This window comes from Lynx rufus, unplaced genomic scaffold (genome assembly GCF_022079265.1).
Source record: "Lynx rufus isolate CCGP_SWC_20201006 ecotype Redwood Valley unplaced genomic scaffold, mLynRuf1.p SCAF_7, whole genome shotgun sequence".
NCBI lineage: Eukaryota > Metazoa > Chordata > Mammalia > Carnivora > Felidae > Lynx > Lynx rufus.
The window spans coordinates 75,302,614-75,326,243 of NW_025814889.1; the positions used below are offsets into that span (position 1 = coordinate 75,302,614).

The 23,630-nt window shown below is 37.8% G+C and overlaps 1 protein-coding gene across 1 annotated transcript; it reads right to left on the bottom strand.

Annotated features, from left to right (window-relative positions):
- Positions 1-14,896: 14,896 nt before the first annotated feature.
- Positions 14,897-17,196, bottom strand: LOC124502468 (olfactory receptor 8S1-like). Its single transcript, XM_047067143.1, is given in 2 exon segments — positions 14,897-15,849; positions 17,106-17,196. Coding segments are annotated over 2 exon segments (1,044 nt in total).
- Between the last annotated feature and the right edge of the window lie 6,434 nt (positions 17,197-23,630).

Consider the following 23,630-nt stretch of genomic DNA (forward strand, 5'->3'; position numbering starts at 1 on the left):
ACCTATTATGATCATCAGAAGGATACAGCAACAAGACCACAGGCCAAGAACAGAATATTTTAGTGAAAAATAATTACTGAAATTGATTAAAACACACTGCATATATAAAAAGACATGATTTAATGGACAATCAATTATTCAACCAATCAATTGATAAAGCACTGAAAGGGGACCTTCTGTGAAGATGGAGGCGTAGGAGGACGCTGGGCTCACCGCGTCCTGCGGATCACTTAGATTCCACACACACCTGCACTAAATAACCCAGAAAATCGCCAGAAGACTAGCAGAATGGATTCTCTGGAGCCAAGCATAGACAAGAGGTCCATGGAAGAGGGTAGGAAGAGCAGAGAGGCGGTGTACACTATACGGACTGGCAGGAGGGAGCCCGGGCGGAGGGGCAGTCTGCCCGCTGGCAAAGCAGAGCCCCCGAGTCTGGCTTGCAAAAACGGAGGGGCAGGACAGAGTGTGTTCTGACAGCAAGTGGAACTTAACTTCTGGAAGGTTGTAAGTTAACAGATCTGCTTGGAGAACGGGAGGGCTGGAGGACAACGGGAGGGAGAGTTGTTGAGTCCCGGACAAGAGAGCGCAGCTTGGCGGGGAACAAAGGCACTGGCCAGCAACATCTCCCTCGCCCATCCCCCAGCCAAAATCCCAAAGGGAACCGGTTCCTGCCAGGGAACTTGCTGGCACCACACAAACACCGAACGCTGTGCTTCTGAGGATCCATCCCTCCGGCGGGTCTGACTCCCTCCCGGTGCCGCAGGGCCCCTCCTGAAGCAGATTTCCAAAGGAAAAGGGAGCTGAGCCTGCCCCTCCTGCCCCTGTGCACCTTGCCTATACACCCCAGCTAATACGCCAGATCCCCAGCACCACAAGCCTGGCAGTGTGCAAGTAGCCCAGACGGGCCACGCCACCCCACAGTGAATCCCGCTCCTAGGAGAGGGGAAGAGAAGATACACACCAGTCTGACTGTGGCCCCAGCGGCGGCCTGGGGGCAGACATCAGGTCTGACTGCGGCCCCACCCAGCAAGGCAAGTTATTCAAGACAGCACAGGGGAAGTGCCCCGAAGTTCCACACCACTCCAGGGACTATCCAAATGACAAAACAGAAGAATTCCCCTCAAAAGAATCTCCAGGAAATAACGACAGCTAATGAACTGATCAAAAAGGATTTAAACAATATAACAGAAAGTGAATTTAGAATAATAGTCATAAAATTAATCGCTGGGCTTGAAAACAGTATAAAGAACAGCAGAGAATCTATTGCTACAGAGATCAAGGGACTAAGGAACAGCCAGGAGGAGCTAAAAAATGCTATTAATGAGCTGCAAAATAAAATGGAGACAACCACAGCTCAGATTGAAGAGGCAGAGGAGAGAATAGGTGAACTAGAAGATAAAATTATGGAAAAAGAGGAAGCTGAGAAAAAGATTTAAAAAATCCAGGAGTATGAGGGGAAAATTAGAGAACTAAGTGATGCACTAAAGAGAAATAATCTAGGCATAATTGGTATTCCAGAGGAGAAAGAGAGAGGGAAAGGTGCTGAGGGTGTACGTGAAGAAATCATAGCTGAGAACTTCCCTGATCTGGGGAAGGAAAAAGGCATTGAAACCCAAGAGGCACAGAGAACTCCCTTCAGACGTCACTTGAATTGATCTTCCGCATGACATATCATAGTGAAACTGGCAAAATACAAGGATAAAGAGAAAATTCTGAAAGCAGCTAGGGATAAACGTGCTCTAACATATAAAGGGAGACCGATAAGACTCGTGACAGATCTCTCTACTGAAACTTGGCAGGCCAGAAAGGAATGGCAGGAGATCTTCAATGTGATGAACAGAAAAAAATACGCAGCCGAGAATCCTCTATCCAGCAAATCTGTCATTTAGAATAGAAGAAGAGATAAAGGTCTTCCCAAACAAACAAAAACTGAAGGAATTCATCACCACTAGACCAGCCCTACAAGAGATCCTAAGGGGGATCCTGTGAGACAAAGTACCAGAGACATCGCTACAAGCATGAAACCTACAGACATCACAATGACTCTAAACCCATATCTTTCTATAATAACACAATGTAAATGGACTAAATGCGCCAGCCAAAAGCACAGGGTATCAGAATGGGTAAAAAAACAAGACTCATCTATTTGCTGTCTACAAGAGACTCATTTTAGACCTGAGGACACCTTCAGATTGAAAGTGAGGGGATGGAGAACTATTTATCATGCTACTGGAAGTCAAAAGAGAGCTAGAGTAGCCATACTTATATCAGACAAACTAGACTTTAAATTAAAGGCTGTAATAACAGATAAAGAAGGGCATTATATAATAATTACAGGGTCTATCCATCAAGAAGAACTAACAATTATAAATGTCTATTGCCGAATATGGGAGCCCCCAAATATATAAAACAATTACTCACAAACATAAGCAACCTTATTGATAAGAAGGTGGTAATTGCAGGGGACTTTAATACCTCACTTACAACAATGGATAGATCATCTAGACACATGGTCAATAAAGAAACAAGGGCCCTGAATGAGACACTGGATCAGATGGACTTGACAGATATATTTAGAACTCTGCATCCCAAAGCAACAGAATATACCTTCTTCTCGAGTGCACATGGAACATTCTCCAAGATAGATCACATACTGGGTCACAAAACAGCCCTTCATAAGTATACAAGAATTGAGATCATACCATGCATACTTTCAGACCACAATGCTAGGAAACTTGAAATCAACCACAGGAAAAAGTCTGGAAAACCTCCAAAAGCATGGAGGTTAAAGAACACCTTACTAAAGAATGAGTGGGTCAACCAGGCAATTAGAGAAGAAATTTAAAAATATATGGAAACAAACGAAAATGAAAATACAACAATCCAAACGCTTTGGGACACAGCGAAGGCAGTCCTGAGAGGAAAATACATTGCAATCCAGGCCTATCTTAAGAAACAAGAAAAATCCCAAATACAAAATCTAACAGCACACCTAAAGGAAATAGAAGCAGAACAGCAAAGGCAGCCTAAACCCAGCAGAAGAAGAGAAATAATAAAGATCAGAGCAGAAAGAAACAATATAGATTCTAAAAAAACTATAGAGAAGATCAATGAAACCAAGAGTTGGTTTTTTGAAAAAATAAACAAAATTGATAAACCTCTAGCCATACTTCTCCAAAAGAAAAGGGAGATGACCCAAATAGATAAAATCATTAATGAAAATGGAATTATTATAAACAATCCCTCAGAAATACAAGCAATTATCAGGGAATACTATGAAAAATTTTATGCCAACAAACTGGACAACCTGGAAGAAATGGACAAATTCCTAAACACCCACACACTGCCAAAATTCAAACAGGAGGAAATAGAAAGCTTGAACAGACCCATAACCAGCGAAGAAATTGAATCAGGTATCAAAACTCTCCCAACAAATAAGAGTCCAGGACCAGATGGCTTCCCTGGGGAATTCTACCAGACATTTAAAGCAGAAACAATACCTATCCTTCTCAAGCTATTCCAAAAAATAGAAAGGGAAGGAAAACTTCCAGACTCATTCTATGAAGCCAGTATTACTTTGATTCCTAAACCAGACAGAGACCCAGTAAAAAAAGAGAACTACAGGCCAATATCCCTGATGAATATGGATGCAAAAATTCTCAATAAGATACTAGCAAATCGAATTCAACAGCTTATAAAAAGAATTATTCACCATGATCAAGTGGGATTCATTCCTGGGATGCAGGGCTGGTTCAACATTCACAAATCAATCTACATGATACATTACGTTAATAAAAGAAAAGATAAGAACCATATGATCCTGTCAATTGATGCAGAAAAAGCATTTGACAAAATTCAGCACCTTTTCTTAATAAAAACCCTCAAGAAAGTCGGGACAGAAGGAACATACTTAAACATCACAAAAGCCATTTATGAAAAGCCCACAGCTAATATCATCCTCAATGGGGAAAAACTGAGAGCTTTCCCCCTGAGATAAGGAACACGACAGGGATGTCCACTCTCACCGCTGTTGTTTAACATAGTATTGGAAGTGCTAGTATCAGCAATCAGACAACAAAAGGAAATCAAAGGCATCAAAATTGGCAAAGATGAAGTAAAGCTTTCACTTTTTGCAGATGACATGATATTATACATGGAAAACCCGATAGACTCCACCAAAAGTCTGCTAGAACTGACACATGAATTTAGCAAAGTTGCAGGATACAAAATCAATGTACAGAAATCAGTTGCATTCGTATACACTAATAATGAAGCAACAGAAAGACAAATAAAGAAACTGATCCATTCACAATTGCACCAAGAAGCATAAAATACCGAGGAATAAACCTAACCAAAGATGTAAAAGATCTGTATGCTGAAATCTATAGAAAGCTTATGAAGGAAATTGAAGAAGATATAAAGAAATGGAAAAACATTCCATGCTCATGGGTTGGAAGAATAAATATTGTCAAAATGTCAATACTACCCAAAGCTATCTACACATTCAATGCAATCCCAATCAAAATTGCACCAGCATTCTTCTCGAAGCTAGAACAAGCAATCCTAAAATTCATATGGAACCACAAAAGGCCCCGAATAGCCAAAGGAATTTTGAAGAAGAAGACCAAAGCAGCAGGCATCACAATCCCAGACTTTAGCCTCTACTACAAAGCTGTAATCATCAAGACAGCATGGTATTGGCACAAAAACAGACACATAGACCAATGGAATAGAATAGAAACCCCAGAACTAGACCCACAAAAGTATAGCCAACTAATCTTTGACAAAGCAGGAAAGAATATCCAATGGAAAAAAGACAGTCTCTTTAATAAATGGTGCTGGGAGAACTGGACAGCAACATGCAGAAGTTTGAAACTAGACCACTTTCTCACACCATTCACAAAAATAAACTCACAAGGTAAAGGACCTGAATGTGAGACAGGAAACCATCAAAACCCTAGAGGAGAAAGCAGGAAAAGACCTCTCTGACCTCAGCCATAGCAATTTCTTACTTGACACATCCCCAAAGGCAAGGGAATTAAAAGCAAAAATGAACTATTGGGACCTCATGAAGATAAAAAGCTTCTGCACAGCAAAGGAAACAATCAACAAAACTAAAAGGCAACCAACGGAAGGGGAAAATATATTTGCAAATGACATATCGGACAAAGGGCTAGTATCCAAAATCTATAAAGAGCTCACCAAACTCCACACCCGAAAAACAAATAATCCAGTGAAGAAATGGGCAGAAAACATGAATAGACACTTCTCTAAAGAAGACATCCAGATGGCCAACAGGCACATGAAAAGATGCTCAACGTCGCTCCTCATCAGGGAAATACAAATCAAAACCACACTCAGATATCACCTCACGCCAGTCAGAGTGGCCAAAATGAACAAATCAGGAGACTATAGATGCTGGAGAAACAGGAACCCTCTTGCACTGTTGGTGGGAATGCAAATTGGTGCAGCCACTCTGGAAAACAGTGTGGAGGTTCCTCAAAAAATTAAAAATAGACCTACCCTATGACCCAGCAGTAGCACTGCTAGGAATTTACCCAAGGGATACAGGAGTACTGATGCATAGGGGCACTTGTACCCCAATGTTTATAGTAGCACTCTCAACAATAGCCAAATTATGGAAAGAGCCTAAATGTCCATCAACTGATGAATGGATAAAGAAATTATGGTTTATATACACAATGGAGTACTACGTGGCAATGAGAAAGAATGAAATATGGCCCTTTGTAGCAACATGGATGGAACTGGAGAGTGTGATGCTCAGTGAAATAAGCCATACAGAGAAAGACAGATACCATATGGTTTCACTCTTATGTGGATCCTGAGAAACTTAACAGAAACCCACGGGGGAGGGGAAGGAAAAAACAAAAGAGGTTAGAGTGGGAGAGAGCCAAAGCATAAGAGACTCCTAAAAACTGAGAACAAACTGAGGGTTGATGGGGGTGGGAGAGAGGGGAGGGGGAGGTGATGGGCATTGAAGAGGGCATCTTTTGGGATGAGCACTGGGTGTTGTATGGAAACCAATTTGACAATAAATTTCATATATTAAAAAAATAAAAAATAAATTAAAAATAGATAAAGCACTGAAAGAAAAAGCTCAATGGACGTTAATAGAGGTTATACTGAAAATTTATAATTAAAGGGAAAGAAATAAAGTAGTTCTCATGACTTCTCGTATGTATTTCAGGTTAATCAAAGAAACCCTAATTGATATGAGAACTTAATTTTATTCAGATTAATTTCAGCTAATAAACACAGAAGGAATAAGAAAATAAGAAAATTACCAGTTTGGAAACTCGAATGAAATAACTACTTCAAGCAATTGTCATCAGTGGTTTGTAAACATCTTTAAGTTAAAGAAGGTTGGAGAACTTTACAGTGAAGGGATACAAGCATCATCACTTGCACCCACTGATCTATCTTGTCATCAAAAAAGTGGGATAACCAAACATCATATCTCTCTTGATGTAATGCAACATAAAGTTCACAACTCCACTTATGAAGATTTTCAGAAAGGACTCAAGTCTTTTCTTATAACAAAATGTGGGCTCAATGGACAAGGTAAGTAACACAACTAGGAAGAAAACTAGCTAAATCCAGAATGCAGATATTCCACAGGAAAACTGTACAGACTTCTTCAACAACTTAATAGCAGTCACAATTTCCAGATATGCTCAGGAGCTGTGACGTCTCCTGCCTTGGCAGTGGAGTAAGCTTGCTGTAGCACACGACAGCCCTAGTTCCCCTCTTGAGTAGGATGATCTGAATCCATCAATTTTTCTATCATTTAGCTCTGCTCTCAGGAATATTCCTTGTTCCACTACCTTGCATGGCCACATCTGAGATGAGTACTGGAGAAAATGTCCTTCTTAGTATCTTCATAGCTTTCACTGCCTGCTTTTCATTGGGCTTCAACGTGTAGAATTTTCTTTAGGGATCAGTCAAACATTGATTTTTACAGGGCAGGCTTCCAGTCGGTTCTCTGTGTAGGTAATCGTAGTTATAAATCTTGAATAGCCTTGATTTTTAAGTCTGAAGACACTATTATCTTAATCTTACTGAGCAAGGCTGCTCTGCTTTTCCGTCACTCCCCTTATTAATTAGGCCACTCTGAGGCTATCTGAAGCAATGGGTTTGAATGAGAAAGCAACACTCAAAATCTTGTTTTTCCAGTATGTTTTTGTCTTTTTGTGTGGAAGAAATTTAATTTTATCTCCTATCATGGCTGTTGCATCAAAGCCAGTGTTTATAACTGTATCAGTTTCAGATATGAACCAGTCAACATTTCACTCCTGTAAGACTCTAAATTACACAACTCTCAGGTAATATAGATGTTAACTGCAGGCAAAATTAACTTGGTAGACTGTATTACCTTCAATTTCTGCTTGTTGGCAGGAGTTCTAGCCAGAATTGATCTCTCATAAGACTTGGCTGAAATGGGAAGAAGGCAGTCAACACCCACCAATATCCTGTGTTTTTACTATCATTTCCTCTAATGTTATGGTGACAGTAAGCATGTGGGCTGCCTTTCAAGGTACCATGGATGCAACTTTGATCAAATAATTTATTACAACTTAACTAGGGTATTGGATTTTCTAACATTCATTTTCTAAATCCTTACTGCCTGTTGTTTGACTGCCTGCACCAAACCCCACACATTATAGGTTTTGCTAAATGGAGCACACTACTTCCTGGAATCAAATTCTATATTCTTTAAGATAAAATTTATTTGCAAGTATCTGAGACCAAAATGATAGCAGCATAAGCAACACAGAATTTTATTTCTGTCACATAAAAGTCTGGAAGTATTCAGGGTTGCTATTATGGCTCTATTGCCAAAAGTCTTCAGCATCCCAGCAACTTATATTTGTACTTACATGAATGGCCTCCATTCCCAAAGTCATGTAGTAGACAACATGGGTATTCCAGTTCCTGCATTAAAAATGCACTCTTGCAAGCAATAAGGAGAAAGGGATAAGAAGGAAGTGGAAAAAGGCAAGAAACAATACTCTTTCAGGGATGACTTCTTAAAACTTTAACGTTTTACCTCACTGGTCTGAGTTTAATCACGTGGTCATACATGGCTGCAAGAAAGACTGGTTGAAGAACTATTCTGCATATAGATGTGCTTAGATAAAGAACTGTAGTAATTCTGTGGTGAGGCAACAAAGGATAATAGATACTTGGTGACAATGAGCAATCTCTGTAGCACTGTTAATGTAAAATGAGAAACGAGAATGAGAAAACTATAGAAAAATATCTATATTAATATTGATGCAAAAATTCTGAGTAATTAGTGAATTGAATGTAGCAATGTATAAAACTAAAATTCAGTATGATCAAACAAGGATTAATGCCAAAATATAAGGATGGCTTCATATCAGTAAGTTTACTATCAAAAACATTATAACAAGATGACTTAATGTTTCCCTAGTTTGACTAACCTTTAGATGGGCTTTTTCCTGACTCTAGGCCCCTGACTTTTCTTTTCTTGGAGCTTTTACGAGAGAAAAATTGTCATCATAAATCATTTCTCTACATCTTTGAGATGTAATCTTTTTAAAGGCCTGTTGCCAATTTTACAACTCAGGAATGTCTTTCCCAAAGACCTGGGAACTGTCTCTTTGAAATGTAATCATTAAGGAAGATAAGCACCTGATCTCCCAAGATTCTGTGGGAGGGTAGCAGCCTAACTTCAAGGACACATTGGTCTTAAGTTGTAAAACTACCTCCTGTCATGAAGATACATGAAAGTTTACTTTTCCTATGGGTAAAGCCAATTAGCAAACACAGATGGACCAGGATCTCCCCCCTTCACCCTAGTTCTTAAAACCCTACCCCTACTGTCTTTTGTTTCACTGGAGTTGAGTTCAGACTCAGTTCTTTTCTATTGCAATAGCCTTGAATACAGTCTTCTTTGCTTCTTTATTTTATCTAGTGCAGTTTTTGCTTTGATAATATCAAAGAATAAAAGAAGTAAAACTGTGGCAATAGTAGTGGGTACTGAAATGTAATTTGTAAAATTATGTACCCACTGCTAATAAATAGGAATAGAAACCACTAAAATGAAATATTATAGGAAATATTATCTCAGAAGTGAAATACTAAAAAAATTTCAGTTAAATTCAAGAATAAGCTAGGGATTCTCATTGACACCATTATTAAATGTTATTTTAGAAGTTTTCACAAAATGAAAAAAAGAAATGAAATTACTATATGGATATTAGAAACAAACACTATAAAATATTTTGTTCTTTGATGTATACTTGCATGTCTAGGAAATTTAAGAGATTATAGTAAAAGAAAAAAGAGTTAAGAGATTTTGGGACAGTGGCTCATTGCATCCACCTGGGTTCAGCTGCAATCACAGGAATTTGATAGAGGTCTCAGTTGCTTATGAAAATTTTTAAGAAGGGCTGGAGAAGCAGGCACTAGAATGATCTCCTAGTTAACAATGTATGCAGATCCCAGAACCACTCCTTTGTCACAATAGGAAAAGCTGCTGCCACTGGTGCAGAAAGCCTAGGAATTTGGAAAGTTCTATTGCTGCAGCTGATCACAGAGCCATGCTACTTTCAACCTAGTCAAAAGATGTCTCTACTATTGTAGAAGCTACTAAATCAAGGCATCTTCACCACAGCTGCTATCTGCAGAGCCATGCCATCTCTGCCATGATCTAGGTTGGAAAAAAGGATACCCCACATCTTGTCATTGTCCCCTGAGGCTTCAGGTCCAAATTATCATTTCATATGAATATATCTGAAACCTAAGAAAGCTTCTTAAAACTAGATCCAATGGAGTTTGCAAATATAGCTGTTACTCTTCTAGTTTCTGCACACTAGAATAGGATTGGAAGAGATGCACACAAATGCAATCCATAGTATCTTCTATACTGGGTACAACAGTAATTATTTAAAACTTGCCATCTTTTCTCTGTACTAACAGTAAGAGCTTATAAACAAAAATGGGGGAAAAACCCATTTATAATAGTGACAGAAAAATTTTTAAATTATGGGTATATCTAAGAAGAATGGCACAGGACCTATATAATGATAATCTGTGAAATTTTATTTAGGGATATAAACAATGAACAAAATGAAAGACATATTCTTATTGGGATGGTATTCTTATTGGGATGACTTAATATCATTAACATGTCTATTATCCCCAAACTATTTTTTAAATTTGATGCCAGTTCAGTTGTAATCCCAAAATTGTATTTCTTTGAAGTTGGATAAAGGATATATAATAGAATGAGAAGGAATAATATCGGGGGGAGGATGATACTGAAGAAACATTATCTTGCCAAATATCAATATAATATTTTAAAAAGAGATAAATAGAACATCATTAAAATTAAAACCCATAAATTTACCTCAGATTTTAATGTGTGACTCAATTGCTATTTTAGTTCAGTTGAAAAAGAATGAGTCATTTATTAATGTTGCTGTCACAAGTTGTTATCCATCATATCCTAATGTAGTTAGACATCTATTTCACACCAAACACAAACATGAATTTCAAATGATTACAGACTTAAATGAAAATATAAAAAATTACAGTCTAAGAAGGACATCTAGGAAACCGTTTTTAAGAGGTAGATCTTTACCTAGATGGGTAAAGAGACTTAATGTTTAAAGAAAATAAATTATGTATGAATATATAAGAACTAAAAACTTTGGCATGGGAAAGGATACCATAAAAAAAAAGACAAAAGCAAATAACAGAGCTGAAAAGACACTTGCTGCATAGAAGACAAATGGTTAATGTACCTGAAATGTGAAATGCTCTAAAACATTAATAAAAACAGCAAACAAGCCAAAAGTAAAATGGGCTATGGATATGATCTTCACGAAAGATCATATGCAAATTGTCGACTAATATGTGAAAAGATGTTAATATTGCCTAGTAATCAGAAGAATGCACAGTGAAATAAAAATATCATTATATAATAAACTATAACACATTGCAGGCTCAGTAGGGCTTAAAGGGCACTCTTGCTTTGCTGGTAGAGATGTGGAGTATACCTGGTAAACAATTTGGCAACATCAATTAAAATGAGATATACATATACACTTTACAATTCTATCTCTGGGAATTAATCCCAGGTAAATAAAAACATTAAATTTCATGTTAACCACTACAAAAATGTAGTGGTTAAAAAATGGAAGCAAAGTTGCTTCCATATTTTGGCTAAGCAATATACGTCAGACTGAGAAAGACAAATACCATATGATTTCACTCATACATGAAATCCAAAAACCAAAACAAATGAACAAAAAAATAAACAAAAAGCAGAATCAGACCTGTAAATAAAGAAGAATTGATGGTTGCCAGAGGGGAGGGAGTCAGGAGATGGGCAAAGGGGGTGAAGAGGAATGGGAGACACAGACTTCCAATTATGAAAGGAATAAATCACAGGAATAAAAGGCACAGCATAAGGAATATGTCAATGATATTGTAATAGTGTTGTATGGTGACAGGTGGCAGCTACACTTGTGGTGAGCACAGCATAAGGTATAGAGAAGCTGAATCACTATGTTGCACACTTGAAACTAATGTAGCATCATATGTCAACTATACTCAAATTAAAAAAAAAAGTTTAATGGAAGCAAAGTGAGCTCATATGTAGGAGAATGGTTTGAGAAACTGACACATTAATAAGATGGAATTTAATGCTGACATGAAAAAATGAATTAGAGTTATGCCATTTGATATGTAGTAAGTTTTGTAAATTATTAATGTGAAAAGACAAATGTGTATCATATTATATATACTTTTTAAAACAGAGATGGAAAAGCTTCTCTATATATACATATGTGAACAGAATATGTGTACAGAAATTTGAACATGATTATATAAGCCAAAGAAAACTAAGAAAGATATATATTCTGTGGCTAACACGGATTACCTTGAGTGGAGAATAAATAGGAAAAGATGTTGAAAGGATGGCAAGCCAAAAATAAAAAAAAAATCACCAAGAAAAAAATTGTATGATATGATCCATTCAGGTATTTATGTAAGATGAAGTCTAAATAAATTAATATTATTCAAAAAATAACACTACACAGAAATTAAACATACACTCCTTAGTTAAGAGAAAAAAAAATTCATTCCAAAAATGTTCCCTAGATTATTGGAGATAAAAACTCATCTATTACTATAGATGAATTTCTTCTGTGTATAATTTTTTCCTTCTCTGATTCTGATTTCACCTCTCAGGCCATGTTGATTTGAATTCTAGGCCTCAACAGAAGCATCATGGAAGAATATATAAGATATGAGGAGTTACTAGCTTTCTTCCTTTAGGAAGACATTGCAGCTTTAGAGAGATTGGAAGTTCACAGTTTTCCAGGTCCTCCAAATTCTTCACGATGTCATTATTCCAATTATTGAGATGATACAATTCCTTGATAAACATCCAATTCTCCCGTAAGTAACCTAGTGTGATAGTGAATTCACTGAATCAATCTCTGAGTTATTTTGTATAGCCTCTGCTCTATGTCTATAAAATGAAAGATATCCCCTGAAGTTCATTCTGTACCTTAAAGGCCAAAAATCAAGAAATGAAATAATTATCTTGACAGCAGAAGACCTGTGGTCTTGGCATTCCTCCTTCTCTTGGACTTGCTTAATTTTAGCACTTCCTCCTTATTCAGAGGTTTAGCACAATCTCCACAGTCTCGGGCAATCATGGGTCTTAAGAGTGGCAATTACATATCATGAGAAGAAAAAATGAAAGGACAACTCACTTCATTGTGCACATCTTAGCACAATAGCTAATTCTACATATCCTCACTTCCCTGAGGGTTGTTGTCTACAAATCAATCTCCATTCCAATTTCAAAACTAGTTTGCTTTCTTTGAAAGAAACAAAAACTGTGGATAACCTGATGAAAGGCAGAAAAAGAAGTTTTGGAAAAAACAAAGAAGGATGATTCACAAAATAGAAGAGGAAGGGTATCATAATAATCATTTTCTTCTTTCAAATTTTAACCAAATATCTAATTCTAAACACTTTGCATTTCACTAAAGTTCAGTTGATTTAATCTCGCCTTTGAAACCGGTGTGAGTTACCATTCTTTGGTTATAAGCAATTGAATCTGGTAGTAAATAATTGTGAAAAGGATCGGTGAGTCTTATAGACCGAATGGAAGGGGCAGTCAGTGACTGAGAACATGGACTCTATTCAAGCTACAGAGTTTAAATTCCAGCTCCACCATTTCCTTGCTATGAATCCCTGGACAGGCAAGTATCCTCATTTCCTCACTGGTAAAGGAAAACTAAATAAAACTATCTCATACCTGTTGAGATGATTAAGTAGGATAATAAAGGTAAGGTAATATATACAAAGTTTTCTATTGCTGCTAATAACAAATTATCACAAACTTAGTATCTTAAAATGACAGAAATATATTATCTCACAGTTCTGGTCAGAATCTCAATGGGCTCAATTGATTCCACTGGTCACACAGGCCAAAATCAAGCCAACAGACATTACCTGAAGGATCTGGAGGAGACATCATTCAGTTTGTTGGCAGAAGTCAATTCTATGAATTCCATGAAATGAGGTTCCTATTTCTTTGCTGGCTCTTGGCTGGTAGTTGTTCTCAGTTTTTAGAAGCCACATACAATCTCTGGCTCATAGCCTGCATCCATGAGTAAAGCCAGCAATGCTAGGCTGAGTTTATCTTATGCTTGTATTATCTCTGACCTTCCCTTCTGCTGCATTGTTCCTGCCTACAGCTGGAGAAGCTTCCCTGCTTTTAAGGATTCATGTGATTAGACTGAGCCTACCTGCATAATCCAAGATACCCTCCCTATTTTAAAGTCCATAACTTTATACATCTGTCCAATCCCTTTTGCCATTTAACATATTAATAGTTTCCAGGGATTAGGAGGATCTCTTTGGGGGACTAGTCTGCCTATCACAGGAACTTAGCACACTTCTTGGCTTGAGTTAAGAAATGTAACAAATTAGGGGGTGCCTGGGTGGTTCAGTTGGTTAAACATCTGACTCTTGATTTCAGGTCATGATCTCACGGTTCATGGGATCAAGCCCCACATGCTGAGAGCATGGAGCCAGCTTGGGATTCTCTCTCTCTCTCTCTCTCTCTCTCTCTCTCTCTTTCTCTCTCTCTGCCCCTCCCACACTCACAAATGCTCTGCTCTCTCTCACAAAATAAATAAATAAACTAAAAAAAAAAAAGAAAGAAATGTAATGAATTAGCTATTGTCACTATATTTGTTTAAAATATGACTTCAGGAAGGACAACTGCTAAGGGAGCCAGATTTCATGGACTCTTTAGGCACTATAGTCAGATCGACTCTTCCAAATGCTGTCTTTTCTTGTTGTTTATTCCTGCTAAGTACTTGAATTTCCTAGAGTTAGATTCTAAATAACTTCACTTGGGTCTTGGTTTTACTCCTTGCCTCAATGCACTGTCAGGAGAAAGGGGTAGAAAAGTTAGCCTATTCTAGATTATAGATCACCCCACTTTACAGACCCATATCAATTTGAGAAAACTAGTCTTCCTGAGGATTTGGGTGCAATCATTTGAAAAAGTGTGAAAGAGTAATGATTAACCAATAGCAATAGATGTCCACATAGAAATGAAAAATAAATCAACATTTTTATAAAATGACCCCTCAAAAAGAAGACCGATTCATTTCTCCTTTCCTGAATAAGACTGAACCTGAGTCATCCTGAGATAACAGTTTTCTGTCCTCTTCACAAGCATTTTCAAGGAAATAAATGCCACTGTATTCCCTATAGCATCTAGCATCATGGACAATCAAGAAACCCTCCTTAAAATCCATTATCTGATCATGTAGCATAATAGTTCAGTCTCCCTTTAGTCATAATCTTCTGTCTACTACATGAGAGAATGAAAATATTTTCTGAACATTCTTCCCATAGCTGCCTTCACCTCTTTGTTCTGCAGGCTGTAGACAAGGGGGTTCAGCATGGGAGTGACCACGCTGTACTGCAAGGAGAGCATCATCGCCAGACGGGAGCCTGAAGTTGGCAAGAGATAGCTGAGGAAACCTGAGCCATAGAACAAGATCACAGTAGTGAGGTGAGAAGAGCAAGTAGAGAAGGCCTTGCTTCTGCCTGAGGTGGAGCTGATGCTCAGGATGGTGGAGACAATGCGAACATAGGAAAAAACAATCATAACAAAGGTTCCAAAGAAATGCAAGACAGAGGAGCACAGCAGGAGTGTGAAGTTGGTCGAGGTATCAGAACAAGACAGAGGGAAGAGAGAAGACAGCTCACAGCTGAAGTGGGGAAGAGTCTGGTCCTCGCAATAGTCTAAATTGACAGCCAAGAGGATATTAATGAGAGCATCAACAAAGGCCAGGCCCCAGGAACCCCACACCATCCCAACACAGAGCTGGTTGCTCATCACCTGGCCATAGAGCAGAGGGGAGCTGATGGCTACATAGCGGTCATAGGCCATCACAGCCAGCAGACAGGCCTCCGTGCCCCCGGTGGCAAACACAAAGAAGGCCTGAGCCAGGCAGCTCTCTACAAAGATGGTTTTACTTTCAGAAAGTAGATTCTCCAGCATCTTGGGGACTGTGACAGATGAGTGGCAGAGGTCCAGGAAGGACAGTTGTCTCAAAAAGAAGTACATGGGCATGTGGAGGTGAGAATCAGCCCTAATCACCAGCAGCATCAAGAAATTTCCCATCAGAGTGAAGAGATAAATCAGAAAGAACAGCACAAAGAGTATGGCCTGAATATTGGGGTCAATAGATAGTCCAAGGAGAATGAACTCACTGATAGCACTGTAGTTTTTCATTGCCATATACAGAAGTGTTCTCTCTGGAAAACAAGAAGATCCACCAAAAGTCTCTCAGTGCCTCTTACTTACCCCAGCACCTAGATCTTATTCTACGTGAATATCTTTTCACTAAAGTCCCACAATCCACATTCATGTATTTAAAAGTTAACTTCTTGGCCGTCATCTTGCCATTGATATTTTAAATAAGCCATGGTCCTATTTTTTATTATAGTCTTTTTAGAGCTATAATGATTTTATGTGGTTTAGATGGTACATTTGAAAAGAAGTTTCCTGACATGAGAAGAAGGTGGAAAAGAAGATCGCAGGAGTGAATTACTTGAGAAACTGAGGTAGGATTAAGTCTAGAGTAAAAGGACTTAGGTAAGAGTAGGGATACTTTGTCACTTCTATGTCTAAGAGAGAAGGTCAAGAGTGCAAGAAGTGAGTTTCCATTTGACTGCTTCCATTTGTTTTCAATAAGGTGTAAATGAGATCATTGGCTGTGCATGTGTATGTGTGTGAGCATGCCCACATGCACACAAGGAATTATAAAGGTATTGATAATGATAAAATTAAAATGATAAAATTAATGATAAAATTATAAAGGTATTGACAATGATAAAAAGCACAATCTTGAGAAAAGGGGCCAAGGTGAAGTGTAAGAAACTATTAGAGGATAGGAGGACAATAAGACACCAAGGAATTAGAAACTGGCTGTGGAATTAGATTGTTCTGGATTATTCTAACTTTAAATTTCCTTCACTTTATTTAATGGCATCATGTTGTAATTAAACTTTAAAATACATTCACAAAGTAATAATACATTTTCAAAAACTGATAGCCTAGATCATGATGTCCAGTGATGTGTTAGGTGGGCTTTTGTGGGCAATGCTATGACTATAATGGGTCATGAGAAGCTGTACCCAGGTGATAAGACAATGCTCTGGTTATATCACCATGCTAATCCTAAAAATCATATATCCAGTAATTTACATAGTCACTATTCCTACCTCTGCCATTATTGCAGGCTTTAAGGCCCCCATATGGTTATCTAAACTTTCTCCTCATACTTTGCATATATCCCTGTAGTGGCCTGATATTCTAAACGTCATCTGAGTCTCAATAAAACTGTTCAATATTCTTGCCTCAAACTGGAGGCCCTTCCGGGCTCTGGCTGTTCTAATTGAACACTACTTCATTTACTTCATCAGTAAAGACTGAGGAATCTATCATGTTGTCATTCACTAACTGAACAATTAATGCCTCCCAGCCCACATAAGGAACAAAACCTAATTACCTGAATTCTCAGTTGGTAGTACACTGTTCTGTGGCAACAATATTTTCAGATCCAGTAAGTAATAAGACTCTTCAGCTCATGAAGTCAACATTAAGAATACTGTTTTAAGGGAGAAGTAGAAAATCATATATTGGGTGTTAACATTTATGATGGATTCAACACTAGCAATGTAAAACAATACATTGTGGGTAATATCTAGATATTTCGTATAGTTATTTGGGTTCAGAGTATAGGAGATAATATCTTAAAATATTCCTCTTTCACTCTCTAGATATAGCAATATTATGCATGGAGGCTCCCAATGCTCATTCTGAGATCACCCCGTTGCCCCCAGAACAAAGCAAGAGAACCCAAGTAAGGGTTCACAGTAGCCAGGGGTGAGGCTTGTGTTGTATCATTTCAGAGACAGCACATACAAAGGAATTCCCTTTCTCTTGGCTACCAACAAACATAGTCCAAAGATTCCATGAACTATATAGAGAGAATCCCAACCTTGAATCAAGGCAATACCTTGCAAAGAGAAAAGCATTCTGATAAAAGTCAATGCTACGATTTAATTTCACAGTTAAGTTTCTTCTTTAACATTATTTAGAGATTCTCAGGAAAATCTTTTAAAAATAACATTAAGGAGGAATATCAGTAAGATGACAGAATAGGAGGTCCCAGCCCTTATCACCCCAAGAAACAATGATTTAACAACCATCTATGGATGAAAATACCTTTATGAAAGATCTGGAATCCAGGTGAGACATTATAGCACCCTAGTGGAATACAGAAATGAGAAACACATTTGAAAGGGTAAGAAATACCTTTACCCGTATCAACCCTCTCACAACTCAGCATAGTAAAGCACAAAAAAAGATATCCTTGACCCACAAGTTCTCCCATGGGGAAAAGAGGCAGCAAGCATACCCATGGATGCCAGCCCCAGATTTACCTGCCACATACCCCAGCACTATCTGCCTGCCTGTGAACTCCAGCACAAAGCACAAGGCCAGCCCACATACCCCATCAGCCAGCCTGCTCATGGTCCCCACCAACCAGCCTACCAAGAATCTCTGGCCTGGCTGATGGTGAAGGACTTTCCTTGCTGAAGAAGTTTCCTCTTGAAGAAATATCTGCACTCTAATATTCATTATCACATTATTCACAGTAGCAAGACATGGTGGCAACCTAGGAGTCCATTGACAGATTAATGGATTAAAAAATGTCATATATATATATATATATATATATATATATATATATGTAATAGAATATTACTCAGCCCTAAGAAAAAGAGGAAATCCTGCCATTTGCAAAAACATGGATGAACTTAGTGGACTATATGCTAAGTGAAATAATCCAGACACAGAAGGAAAAATACTACATGATAACACTTATATGAGGAACCTAAAATGGTCAAACTCATAAAAGCAGAGACCAGAAAATGGCTGCTAGAAGTTGAGAGGAGGAGAAAACAGGGAGGTATTAGTTAATGGATTAGGGTAGTTAATGGATTAGGTAGTTAATGGATTAGGATTAGTTAATGGATTAAAGGGTACAAAATCAGCTACACAAGATGAATAAGTCCTAGAGATCTACCATATTTCATGGTGACTATAGTTAGTAATTCTGTATTGTATCCTTAAAAGTGACTAAGAGGGTAGATCTTACATGTTCTTATCACACACAAAAAGTCACAATAATAAATAAAGAGGGTGGGAGGAAACTTTTGAAGGTGATGGACATGTTTATGTCATAGATTGTTATGGTGGTCTCATAGATGTATACTTATCTCCAAACTCATCACATTTACACATTAAAGAGATACAGCTTTTTCTTTGTCAATGTCGTCTCAATAAGGTACTTTAAATTTTATATTAAAGCATTTTTATTGTGGCTGATTCCTGAAACATCACCATTATTGATTTATTTCTTAAATCTCTATTTCAAAATTTAAAGTAAACAGCTCTGGGAATATAATATAATAGGTTTGTTTCTAGATATTAACACCATTATGTGGAGGAAATTAGTTGGCTCTTGCCCAAAGTAAAAGTTCCCTGAGAAATGTTAATTTCAGAATCAGACGAAGGCTACCAAGCATAATAAATAGCCCGTAAGAGTTACTCAGAACGTGATAGTGAAAAATATGAATGAATGACTGAATGAGAGACTACTTTTTAAAGACAAGCCCGTCTGTGTGATGAAGACACACGCTGCTAAATGGTATTTGTTGTAGTCCCATGATTTTTAAGGGCACTTGGCATTAGGGGAAAACACAAAATTGGAGGTGCCAAAAATAACCATCACCTATTTTCTTCATGTGTTCTGGTTTGCTTTATGTCCCATTCCTTGACCGATTAGATACCTCATATGCTCTGGGGTGGGTTAAGGGAGATCTTTGGTTTGGTTTGGTTTCACAAAGATTTACTAAACAAACATGGAAATCAATAGTATTATTACATAAATTAGACTGCAGTATAATTTCCCGAGGATTTATATACAAATCACAATGATTCCTATTATGCAATCAATTGTCAAGATTTTGAACAGTACTTTTCCACATGAGTGGCTCACATGAGTGAGGACTAGCTATATACATTGCATAGTAACTAAGATCCCCTTATGGAGTTTCCAGTTCCAGCTTCCCAGGAAAAGCACCAAATGACAAAGCTTACTACCTCACATCTGTGGTACCCTATAGCAGTCACATTTGCCCTACAAGCATGAACAAGATGATAAGGCTGCCCATAAGGGCAGCACAAAAAGAATGATGGTGAAATACCATCTTGGAAGACAAGGAAGCACTACCTACATTTCAAAAGGCTTCAAATCCCATCTGTCAAAACACAAACTCAATTATTAGATATTTATTGAATTATTGTTAATCATCACAGGCCTGTCAATGGGACTGTGATTATATAAGAGAATATCCTTATTTGTAGAAGATGAATGCTTAAGTACTCATGAGTGAGGTGTTACAATGTCATATTACTTTCAAGTGATTCAGCAGATCAAATTACATAGAGAGACAGATGATAGATAAATGTAACTTAATAAAGTATACGTAGCAAAATGCTAACAATTTATGGATCTAGGTAAAAGTTATACTATCATATTACTTTCAACTTTCCAGTGTGTTTATTATTTTTTTAAATTTTTAAAAAATGTCTTAGTATTTATTTATTTTTGAGAGAGAGAGAGAGACAGAGCCTGAGCCAGGGAAGGGCAGAGAGAGAGGGAGACACAGAATCTGAAGCAGGATCCAGGCTGAGCTGTCAGCACAGAACCTGACGTGGGGCTCAAACTCACAAACCGCGAGATTCCATGACCTGAGCTGAAGTGGGATATTTAACTGACTGAGCTGCCCAGGTGCCCCAGTGTAATTTTTTTTTAAGTTTATTTATTTACTTTTGAGAGAAAGAGCAAGTATGAATCGGGGAGGGGCAGAGAGAGAGAATCCCAAGCAAACTCCATGCCACCAGCATGGAGCCTGTTGTGGGGCTTGAACTCACAAACCGTGAGATCATGACCTGAGTAGAAGTCAAATGCTTAATCTACTGAGCCACCCAGGCACCCTTGTTTATAACTTTTTTTAATGAAAAATGTTCTTAAAATTTTTGAATTAAAAAACCCACAAATTTAATGACTAAATTTTACTTAGACATTTCCACTGTGGAAAATCAAATTAAAGCTAAATGATATACCTTAAAATACAAAAATGTACAGAATACAGTTACAGTGTATTTCCCTTAGTTACAAGATCATGTGTTTGCAATATAAATCTGATAATAAAATGTTATTCTTGGTTACAACACACTCTCTCTATACCCACCAAACACATTCCAAAAAAATTATGTATTCAAATACATAATTAAGACAAGCCTTTGTGTGCTTTTCCTTTTGTTACATGAAAGTTGTGAATTCTCACCTCTGTGAGAAACAAAACAATATATATAGAGAGAACTTGACCAACATATGGAAAATATATACTAGGTAAAGTGACCAAAATAGGAAAGCAACTGAGGAGAGGCATCTGGATGGTTCAGTCCGTTAAGCATCTGACTCTTGATTTCAGCTCAGGTCATGATCTCATGGTTTGTGAGTTTAAGCCCCAGTCGGGCTCTGCGCTGACAGTGCAGAGCCTGCGTGGGATTCTCTATCTCTCCCTCTCTCTCTGCCCCTCCCTCACACTCTCTCTCTCTCAAAATAAATAAATAAACTTAAAAAAAAAAAAAGGAAAGAAAGAAAAGCAACTGAGGAATCGTACTTCAAATCCCTATCATTGAAACAATAGAGAATCTAGCATTCTGTTAATGCAATGCAAAATCAGCTGCTTAGGGAAGAAATCCAACCAGTTATTTGCCCTGCACATGTCAACCAAGTAGCTGGACCAATTGTTTTAATGTTCAGGTGTAATAAGTACCCAACCTGTGGTGCTCGCTCTGTCAGCCCTCACTGCCAACATAGTTGTACCTTGAGATCTTTAGTTAACAGCATTAAAGCCATATTTTCAACAGAATGGTCCAAAAGAAGCAACTAAGTCAAACACAGAAATGAAAAACACACCTTGAATTACTGAACTGTTTGGCTGCCTTGATGACTTTTAAATGATTTAAGTAATTTAATTTTTTTTTTATAATTTTTTTATTGTTTTATTTTTTTATTTTTTTATATATATATATGAAATTTATTGACAAATTGGTTTCCATACAACACCCAGTGCTCATCCCAAAAGGTGCCCTCCTCAATATCCATCACCCACCCGCCCCTCCCTCCCACCCCCCATCAACCCTCAGTTTGTTCTCAGTTTTTAACAGTCTCTTATGCTTTGGCTCTCTCCCACTCTAACCTCTTTTTTTTTTTTTTTTTCCTTCCCCTCCCCCATGGGTTCCTGTTAAGTTTCTCAGGATCCACATAAGAGTGAAACCATATGGTATCTGTCTTTCTCTGTATGGCTTATTTCACTTAGCATCACACTCTCCAGTTCCATCCACGTTGCTACAAAAGGCCATATTTCATTTTTTCTCATTGCCACGTAGTATTCCATTGTGTATATAAACCACAATTTCTTTATCCATTCATCAGTTGATGGACATTTAGGCTCTTTCCATAATTTGGCTATTGTTGAGAGTGCTGCTATGAACATTGGGGTACAAGTGCCCCTATGCATCAGTACTCCTGTATCCCTTGGGTAAATTCCTAGCAGTGCTATTGCTGGGTCATAGGGTAGGTCTATTTTTAATTTTCTGAGGAACCTCCACACTGCTTTCCAGAGCGGCTGCACCAAGTAATTTAATTTTCAGATATAGATTTGAAAATGTTGAACTGGAAACTTATAAACAAATGATTGTGTAGTTGCTTCACAAATAGAGATCCGAATGAGTTTTACAATGTTGTGATTTTTTCTTTGCAAGTATCCTATTGATTGAGTTTCTTTTGTTTATTGTTTTATGTTGACATACGAAATCATGCACATTGCCAGCAATGGGTAAGTTTATGCTGACAATAATTCCAACTTCTGTTGTGAAGGAATTAGAAGTCTACTGATGCAAATGTACTATATACTACACAGTCAGTTTTGACTTTATTTACTTCTTAGTTTTACACACATATATGAAGACAAAATGGCAAGACTTCCACTTAAGAAAGCAAGACCCACCAAATATACTTGTTGCAATGTGTGCATTTCTTTTTCTTATATTTATTTATTTATTTTAAAAAAAATTTTTAATGTTTATTTATTTTTGAGAGAGAGAGAGAGAGAGAGAGAGAGAGAGACAGAATACTGGTGGGGGAGGGGCAGAGAGGGAGACACAGAATCCAAAACAGACTCCAGGCTCTGAGTTTCAGTACAGTAGGGCTCAAACTCAGGAATGGTGAGATCATGACCTGAGCCAAAGTCGAACACCCAACCTACTGAGGCACCCAGGCACCCCTTTTTACTTACTTATTTATTTATTTATTTATTTAGAGCAAATGCACACGAGTGGGGGACGGGCAGAGGGAGAGAAAGAGAGAATACCAAGCAGGCTCCACCTCAGCATAGAGCCCAACTATGGGCTCTATCTGACAACTGGTGAGATCATGACCTGAGCTGAAATCAAGAGTTGGTCTCTCAACCGACTGAGCCACCCAGGCGCTACACAATGTATGCATTTCTTAAAGATATTATTTTATAGTATTGATATTTAAGAAAATGCTGATAACTCCTAAAATTACATAAAACAAATCTATAACTTACTTGATACAAACTCTGTGATTTATTTCTTTAACTGCCAAAAAGTGCAACTGTCTGGAGTTCAGGATTGAAAGATTTTAATCTATAAAAATTAGAAATATGTGTGGTGTGCTTACCTGTTCGGGTGGTAATCTCAGTGACCCAACCTTTCAAGACCCTGAAAAAATTCAAGCTCTATGCTAAAAGGCAAAGAGAAGCAGCAGAGGCATGGAGATCTCATTGGAGGCAGACATATGTGGGGCCCTATCCCAGATCTGCTACTGTCTAGATACACGAGCTTAAAAAGAAGTTTCATCTTTTTA